A 17,290-nucleotide genomic window follows, 5' to 3' on the forward strand; every position below is an offset into this window, starting at 1 on the left:
ATAATGCCAGAGCTGCTGATTGATATATCCACTGCTCTCCAGAAGCATTGCTAGACGATACCCATCCCTAGTAGCCAATGGGCATCTTGTACTACGCTATGTGGCCACAGGGAACAGTCAGTGACAGGAACTACAGGACTTGATCTGCGCAGAAAAGGTAAGCAGCTTCACTGAATGAGCCACTCAGGGCCTCCCCACCCACACAGACATACTTGTGTTCCTGGGTTTCACTCACTGTTTGTCCAAAAACACGACGTCCTCGTCACCCAGCTGGTCGTCCTCCATGTCGCTCACCTTGGCTTCCTTGGCGACGGCCAATGGGAGGGGTTCAGTGGGGCTGTGGGGGCCGTCAGCACCTGTGCAGATGATTACAATCTACATGACGCCCCTTTGACCATCTTTGACCATATTCACCATTCTTTCATACAGTCCCGTAGGCAGCCAAGTTATTCCCCTGGTTTTGGAGTTGGTCTTTGACTAATGAGTGCTGAAGGACTGCATTAATGCACACCCACACACACTGTACACACACACACGCACACACGCGCACACAGCCTCATACCCATGTTGTCTCTCAGTGCGCTGGCCTCAATATGAGGATCGTAGCAGTAATTGGGAACAAGTTTCAGGCGCATCTTGGAGTAAGTCTCTGCGCTGGACAGCTTCCACTTCACTTCAGGCTGTACCCTGAGGGAGCGAGCACACAGCACACAGAACAAGGCTCAGGACACCAGAGGGCCAACAGAGCAAGGCTCAGGCCACCAGTACAGTGAAGCCAATGGAAAACTACACACACAGTATCTGCAAATCACACATGTCCAGTAACATATTACATCCAAAAAACATTTTACTGAGTTACACAACCTACAGAAAACCTAATGACTCTACAGCCAGCCACTGATGATTTTCTGTTTTAGTGAATGACCCAATAGGCCCTTTAAAACACAGGAAATAAAGTAAAACAGAACTGAACTCATCAAGAGTTCAAATCAAATAAATACAGAAGCAAAAGCAGCCAGAATGGTGTGTAACTGAAAAGACAGACAGACAGAGAGACAGGCAGAGAGACAGAGAGACAGACAGACAGACAGAGAGACAGACAGAGACAGAGACAGAGAGACAGGCAGAGAGACAGAGAGACAGACAGAGAGACAGACAGAGAGACAGGCAGAGAGACAGAGAGAGAGACAGAGAGAGAGACAGAGAGACAGACAGACAGAGAGACAGACAGACACAGAGACAGAGACAGAGAGACAGGCAGAGAGACCGAGAGACAGGCAGAGAGACAGAGAGACAGACAGACAGAGGCAGAGAGACAGAGAGACAGAGAGAGAGACAGAGAGACAGACAGACAGACAGACAGAGAGACAGAGAGACAGACAGACAGACAGAGACAGAGACAGAGAGACAGGCAGAGAGACAGAGACAGAGAGACAGGCAGACAGACCTGTGTGCCCAGGCCCCTCTCTCGCTGGCCAGCAGTCTGTTCAGGGACTTCCAGTGGCGTGACAGCACCCCCTGCTGGCTGCTGCTCTGCTTCTGCAGGCTGTAGTAACGGCTGTTCTCGCTGCGCACTCGCTTCAGGTAGGGATCCATAACCATCTCCTAATTACACACAGGACATGAGAGAGAGATGGCCAATAAGATCTTCTCACTGATTTAGGTCTTCATACGGAATCCATCCTCAGATGACCCACACAGCAGGCTCTGGTCTAAGGCCAAAATTCTACCCACAATGTTTCTGCCCTTAGGCCGAATGAATAACTGATGATTGATTGATGAGTGAATTCATCCGAACTTCCCTCACAGGCCAGCTTCAGCTCAATTCAGCATGAGAGGGAGTGAGGACGGGGGGGTGCACCTGGAACTTGGCCTTGCACTGGACCCGGTCTTTGTCCCGCCGCTGGGCTGTGCTCATTAGGTCATCGAAACAGGAGTTCCAGAAGTTGGACATGAGGTCATGACTCTTCCCAAACGTGTCCAGCTCAAACTGCTGCATGGCAGGCTCCACCTGCAGAACACGTTCAAGTGACGGAAGCAATGAGGCAAACGCAAAAATATCATAAACACACACCTCTCCCGTTTCTCAGCCAACATTATGCACCATCCACAACCCAATGCACTGCCAAATCAATGGCATTACACGCCGTGTTTGGTCTATTCGGATTATCCAAACAAAGCAGATTTATGATAGACACTGTCAAATGCACTGGCATCACAAATGCTGTCCGGACCCAGGGTACGCAATATCTGTCCCGTTTCAGAGGCTTTTATGCACAGGGCATTACTGTGGACGGATCACTTTTTCCATGTTGCATTTGCAAACTCATTTGTCTTGACTGCACAAAGAGCCAAGAACACTGGGTCAACAGCTAAGACACTGTGTCACATGCACTTTCAACAAACCTTTGGTACCTACCACTATGAGAAATTAATGAATCTGCGTCATGATTATTTAATCAATATCCACGGAAAGTGTTTGGTTGAATATAACAAGGATGTGTAGAGCTGAAGGAATTTATTGTGAGGGTGATTTACACACAGAGGCTTGGCACTCGACATGCAAGAAAATACTTTCCCTGGGTCGAGTTCTGTTCCTGTATAGCTCTGCAGTGCCCTTCAAGAACACAGACATAAAACAAGCAACTGACAGTCTGAGTCTAAGTTTAAGAAGCAAACTCGCTGCAGAGAAGAGGCGGGAGGGCAGCTGGAATTTCTGGGGAATTCCGATAATAAAAATATTACAGATATGACCTAGACAGGCAGCTACGTGTCAAAGTGCACAGGGCTCCAGGAAAGGGCACTACTGTAAGTGTGTGATTTAACTGAAGAGACAGGCATGTGACAGCAGAATAACCACCAAAATTAAGATGTAATTTTACATTTAAAAAAACAAAAACAAAACGATCGCATGCTTGAAGTACGATATGAAAAGCACATTTGAAATGTTAATGTCAACCCTACTGTAACCCTACTGCTAACCAGCTGTAATTGGTTTAAAAAAAAAAAGGTTTTTGAACATAATCAGACTAATGTCTGAAAGCGAAAGTGTCTGGTCTGAAGTCTCACTCTCAGTTCTGGCCCTGGGGGATCACTCTGCTGATTTCAGTTCCAACAGGCCTCAGTTATGATTAGGCCCAGCTTTCCAATGAATACTGGATTTGACTTCACAAGAGAATGACCTGCTCTAAAGTCACTGAATAATGTTTGCGTTGGAGGGATGTTTGTGCTTGTAATAAGACTGATATGAAGTTTTTAGTATCTATATTACAATAGCATTCAGAGCAAGATTCAGCTAATTGAACCCCCCAAACGGGCCGTGACCGGCTGAGGCGAGGAGGAGACACTGACGTGCTGCCTGTAGAAGTCCTGCCACTCGGGCGTGCTGCAGTAGTCCTGCAGGTCCTGGGCGAAGGTGGAGCTGCCGTTGGTGCGGGGCAGGCGGGGCAGCAGGCTCTGCAGGGTGGCCGGGTCCGCCTGCTGGTCCAGCAGCGTGCGCACGATGGGCACCAGCTGGGAGAACACCTCCGACTGCCCCGACACCGCCACCGTGCCGTCCTCCGCCGGCCACAGGGGGGCGCCCAGCCGCCCCAGCAGGAAGCAGACCTCGTCCCAGCCCAGACACAGCACCGTCTGCAGCAGGCTGTGGAGCTTCACACAGGCCATCACACACACCTGCACAGAGCGGGGGAGAGAGAGAGGAGAGGACTCTCACACACAGCATTACACACAGAGACGAGCGGGGACACATTAACACACTTACATTCAAACCCTATTTTAGTCACTCCACATGTATTTTCACCTCTGACAGAACTGCCGTTAGATTAACAGCTAATTAGAACAACACAAAGCCCTTGAGAGTCAAAAATAATTGGCGTCTCCAAGAGAAGGCTGTGCTCTGCCTACACTCTGCACTGCGCACTGTGCTGCTTACGTCAGGCCCATTTTGTTTGTATAGCACTTTTTACGGAAAACGGTCACAGCGACACTTTAACCACAGGTAAACCCACAGGCCCGAACCTACAAATAGCAAGCACACGAGGTTAAAAAGCTCCCCCGTGAGCAGAAAATAAGCCTCATGTAAGGCACACACCTGAGAGTGCTGCTGCTGGATGTACCCGGTGATGATGCGCAGGCCCACCTGAGCCATCTCTCTGAGCTCAGGGACATTAGAGGAGCCAGAGCTGCTGTTCCAGGCCTGCAGTCTGTCCAGGAGGTTTACCACCCCCTCAAAGATCTGAAACACACAGCACAGTATCACCACAAAAAGATCAGGAACACACAGCACAGTATCACCACAAAAAGATCAGGAACACAGAGCACAGTATCACCACAAAAAGATCAGGAACACAGAGCACAGTATCACCACAAAAAGATCAGGAACACACAGCACAGTATCACCACAAAAAGATCAGGAACACACAGCACATTATCGTCACAAAAAGATCTAGAACAGACCAGCAGCATTAACACTCTCCAAAAAACTTCAACGTCCTCAAAGATCTGAAACAAACCAGCACATTATCGCCCCACAAAGATCTAGAACAAACCGAAACATTTACCAACACATTTAATATCCCCACAGGTACGGAAGAAACCAAAATGGCAGCGCCCAGAGGACGTGAGAGCACAGCGGTTACCGCTCTCACCTTCTCGCTCCACAGGGCCTGGTTGTCGGTGCCCTCAGCGAACAGGAAGTCCTGCAGCAGCCGCAGGAGACGCACCAGGCTGGGGCAGTGCGACTGCACGGCCCCCTGGGAGTCCCGCAGGTCTGACAGCGACGACTCCAGCATCATCTCCAGCAGGCTGCACGGGGGAAACAAACGGCCTGAGTGCCTTCTTTATGAAAAAACATTTACACATGACTCCCCTTAAAGACTTCAAGTACTTCAAGCCCTCAATACTTGTGTTGATGCTGTTTAGACTATTGTATGCATCTACAATATAGTTTTTGGTATTTTCACACACATATATATTTTTTAAATTCAGTATTTGTATTGAACTGGCAAATAAGCAATTCAACAGTTTTTCTTCCGTTTCATCGATATGAATTGTTGGGAGTCATTTTCAACTTAAATTTTGACATTCTTATCTTCTGGTGCAAGAGCGGCCCCTTCCTGACCTGCGTTTGATGTCGTCGGGCGGGCGGACCAGCTGGCAGGAGGAGCCCAGCTTGGTGAGGACGGAGAAGACCTGCCCCCTCTCCCTCCACACAGCGTCCTCGCTGCCCTCCGCCCCGCTCCACATCACGGAGAACACGATGTTGGTCAGCACGTTACACAGCTCCTCCTCCGGGGCCTGCTGCAGGAGGACACATACCTTACTGAACCCTGTGGGGTAACTTCTCCTCTGCATCTGACCCGTCCTAGTTACTGAGAAACACTGGGCAGCGATGTGGGGTTAAGGGCCTTGCTCAGGGGCCAAACGGCTGTGCGGATCTTATTGTGGCTACGCCGGGGCTTGAACCAGTCCCAGTCATGTGCCTTAGCCACTAGGCCACAAACTAAGAGTAAAGGCAGCTGAGCATGCTTGTGCCTTGCAGCAAGAACTAGCTGCTTCCTGTTTGGGGCCATTTAATAGGGCAATTAGATGAAATTACCACAGGAAACCGAGCTAACAAAGACAAAACAGACAGACTGTTCATTAGCCTATACCTGGGGGTTGGATGTGTTGGAGATGTTGTCTCCAGCGGGCGGGTCTGTGCCGTAGCTGGTGTCGCTCAGCACGTTGGACAGGCTGGAGCTCTTCCTGGTCCGAATCCCAGGGAAGGGGCGAATGGAGTCCAGAGGGGAGGGCGTATCTGATAGGCTGCCAGGGGTGTGGTTGCCGTTGCCGTTGCCATTGCCGTTGCCGGACCCTGATTGGCCCATTCCACCCAGGTCCAGCTCAAAGGGCGACAGGGGGTAGTAGAGCCCCTCCTCTTCACGGCGGGGCATGGGGATGTCCACTGCGTTGGACAGCGATGACGACTGGCTGCCCTGTTCAGTGGAATCGATGGACTTGTAGTCGTCCTCTTCATCTTCCTGGGAGGAGGAGTAGGGCCGGAAGATGTGCGTGTACCTCTCCTCCATGACACTGTCCTGTCTCCTCAGGGGGGGTCTGGACGGGGGCAGGTCCACGGAGGAGCCGGGGCTGAATTCGGATTGGCTGTTGGCGTGGGACCTGTAGGACTCCTTCACGTACAGCTTGGTCAAGATGTCCTGCCAGCCTGGCTGCCGGGCCACCTGCTTCACATAGTCCATACTCAAGTGCACCAGGTGGAAGAGCTGAGAGAGAGGGGGGGGGGGTGGTAAGAGGGTGAGAGAGAGGGTGAGAGGGTGAGAGAGAAGATGGGCAGAGAGAACAATAAAGATGGAAAGCCAGAGATCAAAAGATGGAGAGAGTGAGATAAATAAAGAAGGAAAGAGATACAGAGGAAAAGATGTAGGAAGAAAGAGAGAGAGGGTCACAGCATTGGTCTTTTGTTTGAGGTAGACTCTACAGACGCTCACCTTGCGGCAGATGTCCAGGCGCACTGCCAGTTCTGCTCGATGGGACAGGTACGCCACGGCCAGGAGGTCCCGGGCGCTCGGGTTCGTGTCTGAGAGAGGGAGAGGGGCTTCAGAGGCTTCGGCACGCATGCTGTTACGCTACGCTAACTCTCTCCTGACCTCCTCTAACACCATCCCATCTCACCAAAACCACGTCTACCTTTCTGTCCTGTTCCCTCGCAAGGATTACCTGTTGCAAGAATCTGCTCATAGAGACTGCGAATGGTAGTCGAGGTGACGGGGACGTCTCCGAAGAAACACACCAGGCCCAGGTAGCCAGAATCTCTCAGCTTGATGCGTTGTTTGCTCTTCTCCGACACTCCTTCACTCTTCAGCACCTTATAAAGGATCTGAGGATTGGGAGAAAGTAATCACAACGCGTCTTTGCAAGTCAGCGAAAACAATCCCTCTTGGTCTCAGGAAAATACTGTAACCAGCACACATGGTTACAGCATGACAAAGCCAAGACCCACAAGTGACAAATCAAAGAGGATTAGTGTAAATATTGAATAAAACTGGGCCAAGCACTAAGCCTTGGAGGACAGTGAACACAAAGAATAGCTACTAGGGGAAAAAAACCATGTCAGAATGTGAAGGAGGATAAAGGGGCAGTTCACCCACAAATACAGTAAAGCTGTATTTCCACTCGCCTGGAGCGCCATCTATCTAAGCAGACCGTCACTGAGATACCCACTGCGGCTCACTCTGATACAGCAGACCACAACGGGGCCAACCTTTGTGCTGCTCAAAGCACCAGAAATGTACATTTGAAAGACTCATCATTGACGTCTCATACCAGGTAAAAGATAATGACATGGCTACTCTGGCACATCCTTGCGGTTTCATCGGAAATTACTTCTTACCAAAACTTTGTATATCCAAGTCTCAACAAAAGTACAGCACGAATTATGGGGCGGAGTGTCAACGTTGTTTAAAAAGATTGTTTAGAGCATTACTGTATTTGCATGGTGAACTGTACCTATAGCTTCAGAGGGACATGTTGGGTAAAGAGCAAAGGCGGACTACAGCCATTCCGGGAGCCTGGGTTTAGCGTGATAGCAGGCAGACACACGGGTGGAGGAGAAGTTCAGTTCCCTCAGGCCAGACTGAGACAGACTGGGCTCGGGTCTGGACTCACCCGGAACACCCACTCCCGGACCTCGTCCCCGAAGTTGCTTTTGAAGAGCAGGCAGTAGAGCTGCTCCACGCCCCAGTCCAGCAGCGCCGTGATCAGCTGCTCCCGGGGAAGGGTGCTGCGGAGGAGGCTGTGCAAGATATCCAGAGCCTTCAGCACCTGGGAGGGGCCACGGGGAGCCGGGGGGGGGGACGACATTTCTTTAGATTCAAACGGCTTTTAGTGGACCGACAGATACCTGCTGAAAAGTACCGTACAATGTTCTGTATGTAACTGCACCTTCAAACATGGCTACGGAAGTTGGAAACGGGCTGTTTTGAGTAAAGAGCTAACAGAAAGTACGGTACAGTATGAAAGGCACCTGCCGCTCCTCCCCCACAGTGATGGTGTAGGCCAGTAAGCTCTGCAGCTCCTCGGGTGACGTAGGTTTGAGCAGGAAGTCCTTCAGCAGCGAGAAGAGCGAGGTCTGCACCGTCTGCAGCTCTTCTGAGAGAGGACTGCCGTCTTTCTCCACACTGAAACGCACACAGACCACATGCAAATACACAGATGAGAGCCCATGCGCGCACACACACACACACACACACACACAAACGTGCACATGCATGCACAGGCACACATGCAAACGCACAAAAACAACAAGAAAAAATCTGAAAGTGTGAGATTCATCCATCAAGCAACAACTATTTTACCCCAATCAGGCAGCCATGACTTGAGTATAGAAAAATATCCTAATGAAGCACATATTCCAGCAAAGTAACACAATATGGCAACCACCTCACAACCTGTCATTAGACAGAAGTATCTCCATGTTCCCTCTCCTTACCCTCCCTGCACTCCCCTCCCTGCTCTGCTCTCCCCACCCTCCCTGCTCTCCTTACCCTCCCTGCTCTGCTCTCCCTGCTCTCCCCTCCCTACTCTCCTTACCCTCCCTGCTCTCCCCTCCCTGCTCTGCTCTCCTCTCTCTGCTCTCCCCCCTCCCTGCTCTCCCCAACCTCCCTGCTCTCCTTACCCTCCCTGCTCTCCCCTCCCTGCTCTGCTCTCCTCTCTCTGCTCTTCCCCCTCCCTGCTCTCCCCAACCTCCCTGCTCTCCTTACCCTCCCTGCTCTGCTCACCTCTCTGCTCTCCCCCCCTCCCTGCTCTCCCCAACCTCCCTGCTCTCCTTACCCTCCCTGCTCTGCTCTCCTCTCCTCTCTCTGCTCTCCCCCCCTCCCTGCTCTCCCCAACATCCCTGCTCTCCTTACCCTCCCTGCTCTGCTCTCCTCTCTCTGCTCCCCCCCCCCTCCCTGCTCTGCTCTCCTCTCTCTGCTCTCCCCCCCTCCCTGCTCTCCCCAACCTCCCTGCTCTCCTTACCCTCCCTGCTCTGCTCTCCTCTCTCTGCTCTGCTCACCCTCCCTGCACTGCTCTCCTCTCTCTGCTCTCCCCCCCCCCCTCCCTGCTCTGCTCTGCTCTCTCTGCTCTCCCCAACCTCCCTGCTCTCCCCACCTTCCCTGCTCTGCTCACCCGTAATGCGTGCGGAGGGAGTCCAGGATGAACTGCACTCCATACTTCCTGCGGCTGCGCTGCTTGTTGTCCTTGACGACAGCAGTCAGGTTCTGCACATGGCCTACAGGCACAGACAGAGCACATGGGTGGAGGACACTGAATCAACGGACAGGTGTGTCGCACTAAAGAATGTTCTCTGGAGAAACCAGAACGCAACAATGGGTGATTACTGAAATGGTTCCAAACCATCATTATCATCAATTATAGCATGCAAGGTATTATCACAACTGGATTCTGAAGCACCTTCTCTCAGAATATGCTCATTTTAATGTTACACCATTTAAAACAGTGTCATATGGTTTACGGCTCCCAAGCAAATCAGATTACAGATACATTTTCAATGGCATTGTAAGTACAATTTCTGTTCTTTTGGCTCTGTACTCCAGCACATTGGATATGAAATGAAACCACAATTATGAGGTTAAAGTGCACAATGTCATGTTGAATTTGAGGCTATTTACATCCATATTGGGTGATGCTTGTAGGAATTACATCCCTCTTTATATAAAGTGCCTCAATTTTAGAGAACCATGAGGACAACAGCTGTGCCGATTACAGTCAAGGAGGCAATTATGAGGCTGAGAAACAAGAAAACCTCAGGCAGAAAACACAGGCCAAACACAGGCTTCCAAAACCAACCGTCTGGAGCCGCGGAGCAAGCTGCTTGTGTTCCGGGAAGTGTATTTTCTTGCTTTTGACCATGAAAAATATCCAAAGCGCATACAAACTGTCTGGGCAAATTGAAAACATACACTAAAACTGAAATAATATCACTAAACTATATGGACTATCCCTTTATCCAAGGACTGGATTTAAGGTACAAACGGGTGAGTTATCCAATTTCTTAGTAATGTCACCTCACCAAAATTGCAGGACTGGACCGTAAGTAGCAATAAGAATCTGAGTTAGGAAGAAAGATGGGGGGATTTTGCTTGCCTTTTTCAATTTTGAGTGTTTAAGAACAGTGGGATGTCTACCTACTTTTCATTACTTTTCCATGAATTCACATGATGCATTTCCCAATATTTACAGACCATTGAAACCCTGACAAATCCAAAATTCAAAACATAACTGATGCAGAAAAATCATGCACAAAGTCAGCAGTGTTCACAGAGAGCGATCAGAGAGCGAGAAAGGGCCATTTTAGCCATTGTGTTCTTTAAAAAAAGCTGAAAGAGCAGGCTTGAGTGATATCCTTGGGTAACACAATGACAAACAATCCGGAAGATTGCCAGTGAACACGGATTTGTATTTGCTTTTTTGACGGCCTTTAAAAATGCACAATAGCACAGACATTTAAGCTTCTGTGCCTCTGGGGATAGAGAGTACATTCCAAGCTGCTTATGTATTGTGCGCATCCTTTGTATTTTTTTAGTATAGAAACATTCGGCGCTGCACAGTAAAACAGATGGAGCAGTGTACATAATGTATTTTATGTATGCCCAATATTTAAATGCGACACCAACATTGATAAGTTAATTACATTTTAAATGCATAAATTGGCAGAAAGGCGTCTCGTACTCAGGCACACGGCGAAGTGGCAGCTGCTCCAGATGCGGAAGTCAAAGAGCAGGTGCTGGTTGAGCTGGGAGAGCAGCGAGCTGTTCCCCTCACTGGACACCTGATCCAGCAGGTAGTGACACGCCATCAGCACACTCATGTCCATCATGGAACTGGGCACCTGGCACAGAGAAACACAGTCTCTCAGAACACGGGCACAGAGAAACGCAGTCTCTCGGAACACTGGCACAGAGAAACGCAGTCTCTCAGAACACTGGCACAGAGAAACGCAGTCTCTCAGAACACTGGCACAGAGAAACAGTCTCTCAGAACACGGGCACAGAGAAACACCGTCACTCAGAACACAGAAAACATGGCACAGAGACTATGACTATGCACTATGTTTGCAGAAAACAGATACTATCGAATGATTTTAAATGAATTCAAATAAAATATTAATTAAAATTAAAACATTGCATTTAGTTCACCACCAATATCTTTAATACAAATGGATGTGGCATAGGTCTAACAATCCTAGCTAACTTATTAGTTTGAATATGTTGATGAACACTAACTAATGTCTTGAACACATGTCTGGTAGAGAGAAACACAGTCACACAGAACACAGGCACAGAGAAACAAAGAGCACCGGGAGTATAATATAACAGTCTATAAAGAGTGGGTACAACTGTGGAGTGTGTGTGTGTGTGTGTGTGTGTGTGAGACAGAGATTTTGAGATTGTTGAAAGAGTGCGTGCTGGTGATTGTTGATTGCATTTGTGTGAGACTTTTGACTGTTGTCATCTACACGTGCATGTGTGTTAAATGAGGATGCGCACATGTGTCCGTGTGTGTGCGTACACGTGTGTGTGTGTGTGTGTGTGTGTGTGAGACTGTTGATTGTGTGAGACTGTAAGCACAGGCCTTCCTTACAGGATGCCCCACCTTATGATCACAAATACAACCATGTCCTGTTCAGCTCCCACCCACTCTTCAGTCCCCTACAAACGTGCCCGTGTGTGTGTGTGTGTGTGTGTGTGTGGATACAGGGCTACATATATGTATTGGCCAGATACATGGCTACATACGTGTATTGGCCAGTGCTTTTTTTCTGGGCTCTGGGTGCTCAACAGTTAAAAAAAATATCTGTATAATATAACAATGTAACAGTAAAACAACAGAAGTATTGAAAATATATGTATATACCTAAAATTGAAAATGTACTGTTGGCAACAACAGTGTCCTTTTTGCAAAGTCAATGTTTGACTCAACATTGATGTAAATAATATTTGTGCCCGTCAGTAGTGTCTATTTATCTGAGTGCACTTCCTGTTGGAACGTGGTGATCAGAGGTAAAATCAGCTGAGCACACACAGATTTCCCCTCCACACAGCCAGACTGCAGCAACCTTGACTGAGAAGACCGTGTCATACCTGAGCAGTGAGACAGGGCTTTACACAAACAGAAACAAAAGAGACACTATGTTACAACATAGTTTGAAATTCACGCAGTTACAGTTTATCATCCTTCAAAACTCTATATTGCTGTTCTCTACCACCCTCCAGGCCCAACTGGTGATTTCCTGAATAAACTGGACTACTGAGCTCCCTCCCGGAGGATGGCACCCCTGTAATTCCACTGGGTGACTCCTCACCTGAGACCTCCAATGTAAACTCACTCCTCCTCACCCAGTCCTCATCGGCTACCACCCAAAAGGCTGGTAACCAACTAGACCTTGTGTTCACCAGGAGCTGCTCCACTACCCGACCCACGGTGACTCCGCGCTGTGTATCCAATCACTTCCTCACTTTTGTTCTCTCTCTCAACTTCCACTGTAACCTTCAGGATAAATCTCCACACTTCTCCCTCATCCCTTCTGCTCCCTCTACACTTCCTCCTTCAGCTTTTTTCTCTAAAATGCCTATCAATGTTGCCACCTCTGCCTTTAACTCACGCCTCTCCCAGCGTCTTAATCATGCTGGTTTTGAGACAAGACGACAAAGTGAGTTGTCACCCCCCTGGATGGATGACTATGCATCACCTGAAGCTCAACTTTGACAAGACGGAGATGCTCTTCATTCCTCACAGGGCCTCCCTATTACTGTGGATGGTACAGTGGCTGCCTTTTGCTCTGGGGGTGGTCCTACAGATTCCTCCAACATCAGGAGGATTCAACCATGGTAATGGTACTAAAGTGGGGGCGGGGGTGTATGCATACCTGCCCAGGTTTCCCAAGTGACTTAATTGAAGTGATCTGATTGGTGTGTGTGTGTGTGTGTGTGTGTGTGTGTGTGTGTGTGTGTGTGTGTGTGGGCGTGTGAGCGTGTAAGCGTGTTTTTTGTAAGCGTGTGTGTTTTACCTTGCTGAGCATATATCCGATAATGGCGGGTCCATTGCAGTGCAGCAAGCTCTCTTGGTTGACGGGATGATGCTTCAGCAGGTTCTTCACCATCAGCAGGAAGGCTGCCACACTGTTCTTCTCCAGCCTTCCCTCTGAGAGACAGAGCGTGCATCAGCTCTGAGCCAACTGCCACTGCCACTCACCCACACACACACACACACACACACACACACACACACACACACACACACACTGTCCCTCTCTATAACCCCACCCCCACACTGCAGCAGCACCACTGACCGTGGGTCCTTCCCAGGGGCAGCAGCATGCCGGCAGGGCCCCTGGATGAGGTGAGCTCTGGTCCCAAAAGGTCGGCCGTCTCCTGGGTCCGGGGCTCCACCTGCTCTGCTGCACACAACTGCTCCAGGAGGGGCAGCAGCACCCCCATCCCGCCCACAGAGTTCACGACGTCCTGGCAGAACCAAACACAGGCGGTTACTTTGGGAAGCAAAGGGTACACCTATTGAAGAAGAATGAGCTTAAAGCCTGGCGCTTCATGACATTTTGTGATCGGCACAACTAGCACAACATCACACAGTATCTGTGTCGGCTTATGGAGTTTAAAAAAGCTTGACTGTGAGAGAGAAACAGAGAGAGACACTCAGAGGGTAGCAGAGACACTCAGAGGGTAACACATAGACAGACAAGCAGAACAGCAGATCTACAGTAACAGGCAGGCACAGGGGGAGGGGGGGCCTGACTTTGATGTCCCAGTTGATCACTCTGTGGCCAGTGAGTCTCCCATCATACAGGTGGTTGGGCGCCAGGTCCAAGCAGATCTGATTCTTGAAGGCCTAAAGAGGACATGAAAAGCAAGGCTGTGGGAATTGCGTTTCAAATGTTACTTAACTGCTACAGTCAGTTATTGACTAAATTGAATTGAATAAAAACTGATTTGTGATACATTGCATATGGCCAGTGATAACTGAAAATGCCTGCATGTGATTCTTTTCACCAGAGTTCATTCACAAAAAACAAAAGTCATGAACCTAAACAGGAAGAGTTCACTGGGTTCGGTCTATGCCATTGGGATTTGTTATGTCCGGAGATTAGACTTTATCTAACGAAATTGGTTCAATCTCAGCACACAAGTCCTGTTTTCAATTATCACCCAATTTACACCTCAGTTTTTTTAGACGTCAGCTGTTAACTGATGTGATTTCCCAGGGAAATAATAACTGCAATAAGTACAGAATTAGGACCAAGAAGGGACAAATTCCAGCCTGTAGCCTTCAAGGACTGGCTTTACCCATGCTCTTAATAAAATGGCCAACCCACCTAAGACCAATGCAGGAAGCCAATGTATAAGACGCCCCCTACCTGTGGAGTGTAGTACAAAAGTAGCTTGCTGTTGAGGTCTGATGGCTCTCCATCTGATTTGAAGAGGGGCACGTGGTTGGGGCCTGTAGAGAGAAAGCCAAGCTGAAGGGTCTGATACCGTCTCGTCTACAACATCCCTATCTGCCATCACCTTAATAAACCATCACCTCACAACCAGGAGAGAGGAACTAAAGACCCATTCAGCCAGCCATGATGCACCTTCCTCAAAGACACTAATCCAGGTCTGCCCAACCCTGGTCCCGGAGACATTTCATCCTGTAGGTTTTCACCCCACCTCATTCAAGAGACCTCAGAGATATAGAGATCTTGTTGACCTGCTAATCAGTAGAAACAGGTGTGCCAAATTAGGGTTCAAAGGAAAACCTATAAGATGAGAGCTCCAGGACCCAGTCCTCTCACTGGTGGAGCTACAGCTATGTGACGTGTAGGAGGAGGAGCTGTACCTGCGGCGTACAGGGCCTTGGTCTGGGCAGGCTGCAGGGCCTCGTGGCAGATGAAGACCGTCCCCAGAAGCCCCTCCAGCGAGGTGGGGGTGCCCCACTTGGTGTCCTGCACCCCGGCGGGAATGGTCTGTATGGGGGCTTCGCGGGAGGAGGGGGGCGTCGGGGCTCCCCAGCGCGAGGCGGGGAAGGAGTAGGAACGGGCGAGAATGGCGGTGCGGTCGGGGAAGTCCTGCTCGGTGGGGCTCATCGGGGGGAGCAGCAGGGTGGGGGTGGTGTTGGTGGTGGTCGTGCGCTGGCCCGCCAGCCCGATGCAGCAGGAAGTGAAGGGCTGGGGGAAGAGCCAGGCAGAAAACAGGGCAAACACGGTCAGGAGTCATCATACTGCTATAGATTAGGGATGGGCATTTTCAGTATTTACATGTTTTGGTTAACTGCCAACATTTAATTGATTAACCGGTTAAAAATCTATTTTTAGAACTCCCATAGTTTTATCATACTGCTCTAGAAGCTAACATTCATCATAGTGCAGCTGATCACCTATCTGCTGAGAGGGCTACAGAAATTCAACATCAAGAACATCAGTTTCCAGTCCATATCTACAAGCATACAGCCTTTGAGCGGCAGCCCGTGGACCTTCATTTAAGCCTTTCCGTTCACTTGCATTCAATCATTACTTCAGTCTCTCTCCCTATCACTCCAACATTTCCACTGCTCCTCTCTTCATCCCCTTTCCCTCTCTTTCTCTCACTCCCTCACCTCATTGAGTGAGGGGAATCGCAGCTGGCCAGTCATGCGCTGCTCTCCGTCAACATATATGGTGACCAGGTTCTGGCCGAAGGGCCGCCTCCCGGGAATGTGGACAATGTCCACGGAGTGCTGGAGAGGGAAAATGTCATTATTACATTACTTCATACAAGAGACGTACAGATGCACACTGCTCAACTGGCAAGATCTCAGGTATTACAACGTTGTAATAACAACCTGGACTGACTTACTCCTGTAGTCACCAGCACTGTTCCTAGGCAAAAAGGAGGGCTTCAACAACAAACAAACGGGCGGATCCTTCACGGTCTATGTTACATGTTATTTAGAGACACGTATTCACAGTGAACTATGGAGCTTGCATTTTATTCAGTTGTACAGAGCAACACATACCACACAATTTAGACAAAGCAACTTCTCAAAGTAGGACACAAATGTAAGGCCTCAAAACATCTGGCTAATCTATTATTCCACAAGTAGCCCACACACAACTGTACTTCTCCAGTAGTATGTAAATGGGGCAAACAGCGGACCCATTCAGAAGGAAAATGTGCTGAATGCTGCGGCTTACCCAGGCACAGTCTGTCAAAGGGTGTTCCACCAGGCTGACTGCCATGTACTCCTTCTTTGTGCACACAGCCACCACCAGCACTCCCTCTGCAGTGAAGAACGCCTCAAACCCGGTGCCACTGTCTGTGAAGAAGCTGCCAAGAAGATACAGAACTACAGATACAGGTCTGCTCCTTCACACCTTCATACTTTATACAGCAAGAATATTCCATCTCCCCTGTTCCCCTGCAACACCTACTGCCATCACAATTATGTTCTTCAGTATCCTCACCATCATTAAGATGTTCTCATAACCTCAGACTTTCCTCATCACATTACTGATACCAACCCAGGAAGTGAAGACTAAACCTCCTCAGCCCCTTCCCTCATGACATCCTTCTTACATTGTCCTTTGACAGGCCCCTTCCTCTCACCCTCCCACCCTCCCTGGTACCTGTACAGCTGTCTCCTCCTCAGGCCTCTGGGCAGACAGGGGCTGGAGGGCGGCGTGGGGGTGCTGGGCGAGACGGGGAGGAAGAATTCGGAGGAGGTGGGCAGGGAGTCGGCGTTGAGGCACACCCAGGCGTGGAAGGCGATGTTGCTGCCGGGCCAGCGCTGCACGGTGGGCACCATGATGCCCGCCATGGGGGGCGTGAGGTCGAAGTACTGGCGGGCGCTGCTGCGGGCCTCCCGGGCGGCCATGGCGGACAGCACGCGCACCACGCGGCCGCAGTAGGGGTGCGCGCCCTGCTCCGTCCTCAGCAGCCGCAGGAGGCTCTTCAGCTCCTTGGGCCGCAGGGACAGGGAGCCCAGGTCCTGCAGGAGGCCCAGCAGGGCGTCGGCGCTCTGCCGGTCCAGCGAGGCCGGCTCGGCCAGGACCTTCAGCAGCGCGCCCACCAGCCCGGCCTCCACCGCCACGGTGCGGCAGGACAGAGAGCCCCCGCACACGCCCGCCAGCCACTGAGACACCAGCAGCTGCAGGTCCCTGGAGGCCAGCTCCGGGAGCCACTGCAGCAGCAGGAGCAGGGGCTGGTCGTTACTGATCCCCAGGGGCCCTCTGTGGGAGTGATGCCCCTCCACTGCC

At 50.1% G+C, this 17,290-nt stretch overlaps 1 protein-coding gene across 5 annotated transcripts in view; it reads right to left on the reverse strand.

Annotated features, from left to right (window-relative positions):
* Positions 1-17,290, reverse strand: part of nbeal2 (neurobeachin-like 2) — a 68,176-nt gene that overhangs the window by 15,228 nt on the left and 35,658 nt on the right. For 4 of the 5 annotated variants that reach the window (XM_061237172.1, XM_061236953.1, XM_061237113.1 and 1 more), the window contains 23 exons: positions 16,661-17,289; positions 16,229-16,361; positions 15,652-15,771; positions 14,896-15,223; positions 14,432-14,514; positions 13,813-13,905; positions 13,352-13,523; positions 13,070-13,203; positions 10,732-10,891; positions 9,169-9,271; positions 8,027-8,180; positions 7,669-7,824; positions 6,721-6,880; positions 6,492-6,580; positions 5,655-6,266; positions 5,123-5,301; positions 4,650-4,806; positions 4,094-4,237; positions 3,352-3,675; positions 1,862-2,011; positions 1,448-1,605; positions 563-687; positions 236-356 (listed from right to left, as the gene is read on the reverse strand). In XM_061237172.1, coding sequence (XP_061093156.1) covers positions 236-356; positions 563-687; positions 1,448-1,605; positions 1,862-2,011; positions 3,352-3,675; positions 4,094-4,237; positions 4,650-4,806; positions 5,123-5,301; positions 5,655-6,266; positions 6,492-6,580; positions 6,721-6,880; positions 7,669-7,824; positions 8,027-8,180; positions 9,169-9,271; positions 10,732-10,891; positions 13,070-13,203; positions 13,352-13,523; positions 13,813-13,905; positions 14,432-14,514; positions 14,896-15,223; positions 15,652-15,771; positions 16,229-16,361; positions 16,661-17,289 — 4,484 coding nt within the window. The remainder of the gene's footprint in view (positions 1-235; positions 357-562; positions 688-1,447; positions 1,606-1,861; positions 2,012-3,351; positions 3,676-4,093; positions 4,238-4,649; positions 4,807-5,122; positions 5,302-5,654; positions 6,267-6,491; positions 6,581-6,720; positions 6,881-7,668; positions 7,825-8,026; positions 8,181-9,168; positions 9,272-10,731; positions 10,892-13,069; positions 13,204-13,351; positions 13,524-13,812; positions 13,906-14,431; positions 14,515-14,895; positions 15,224-15,651; positions 15,772-16,228; positions 16,362-16,660; position 17,290) is intronic. The other variant, XM_061237028.1, reaches the window with a different exon arrangement.

This window comes from Conger conger, chromosome 1 (genome assembly GCF_963514075.1).
Source record: "Conger conger chromosome 1, fConCon1.1, whole genome shotgun sequence".
Classification (NCBI taxonomy): domain Eukaryota; kingdom Metazoa; phylum Chordata; class Actinopteri; order Anguilliformes; family Congridae; genus Conger; species Conger conger.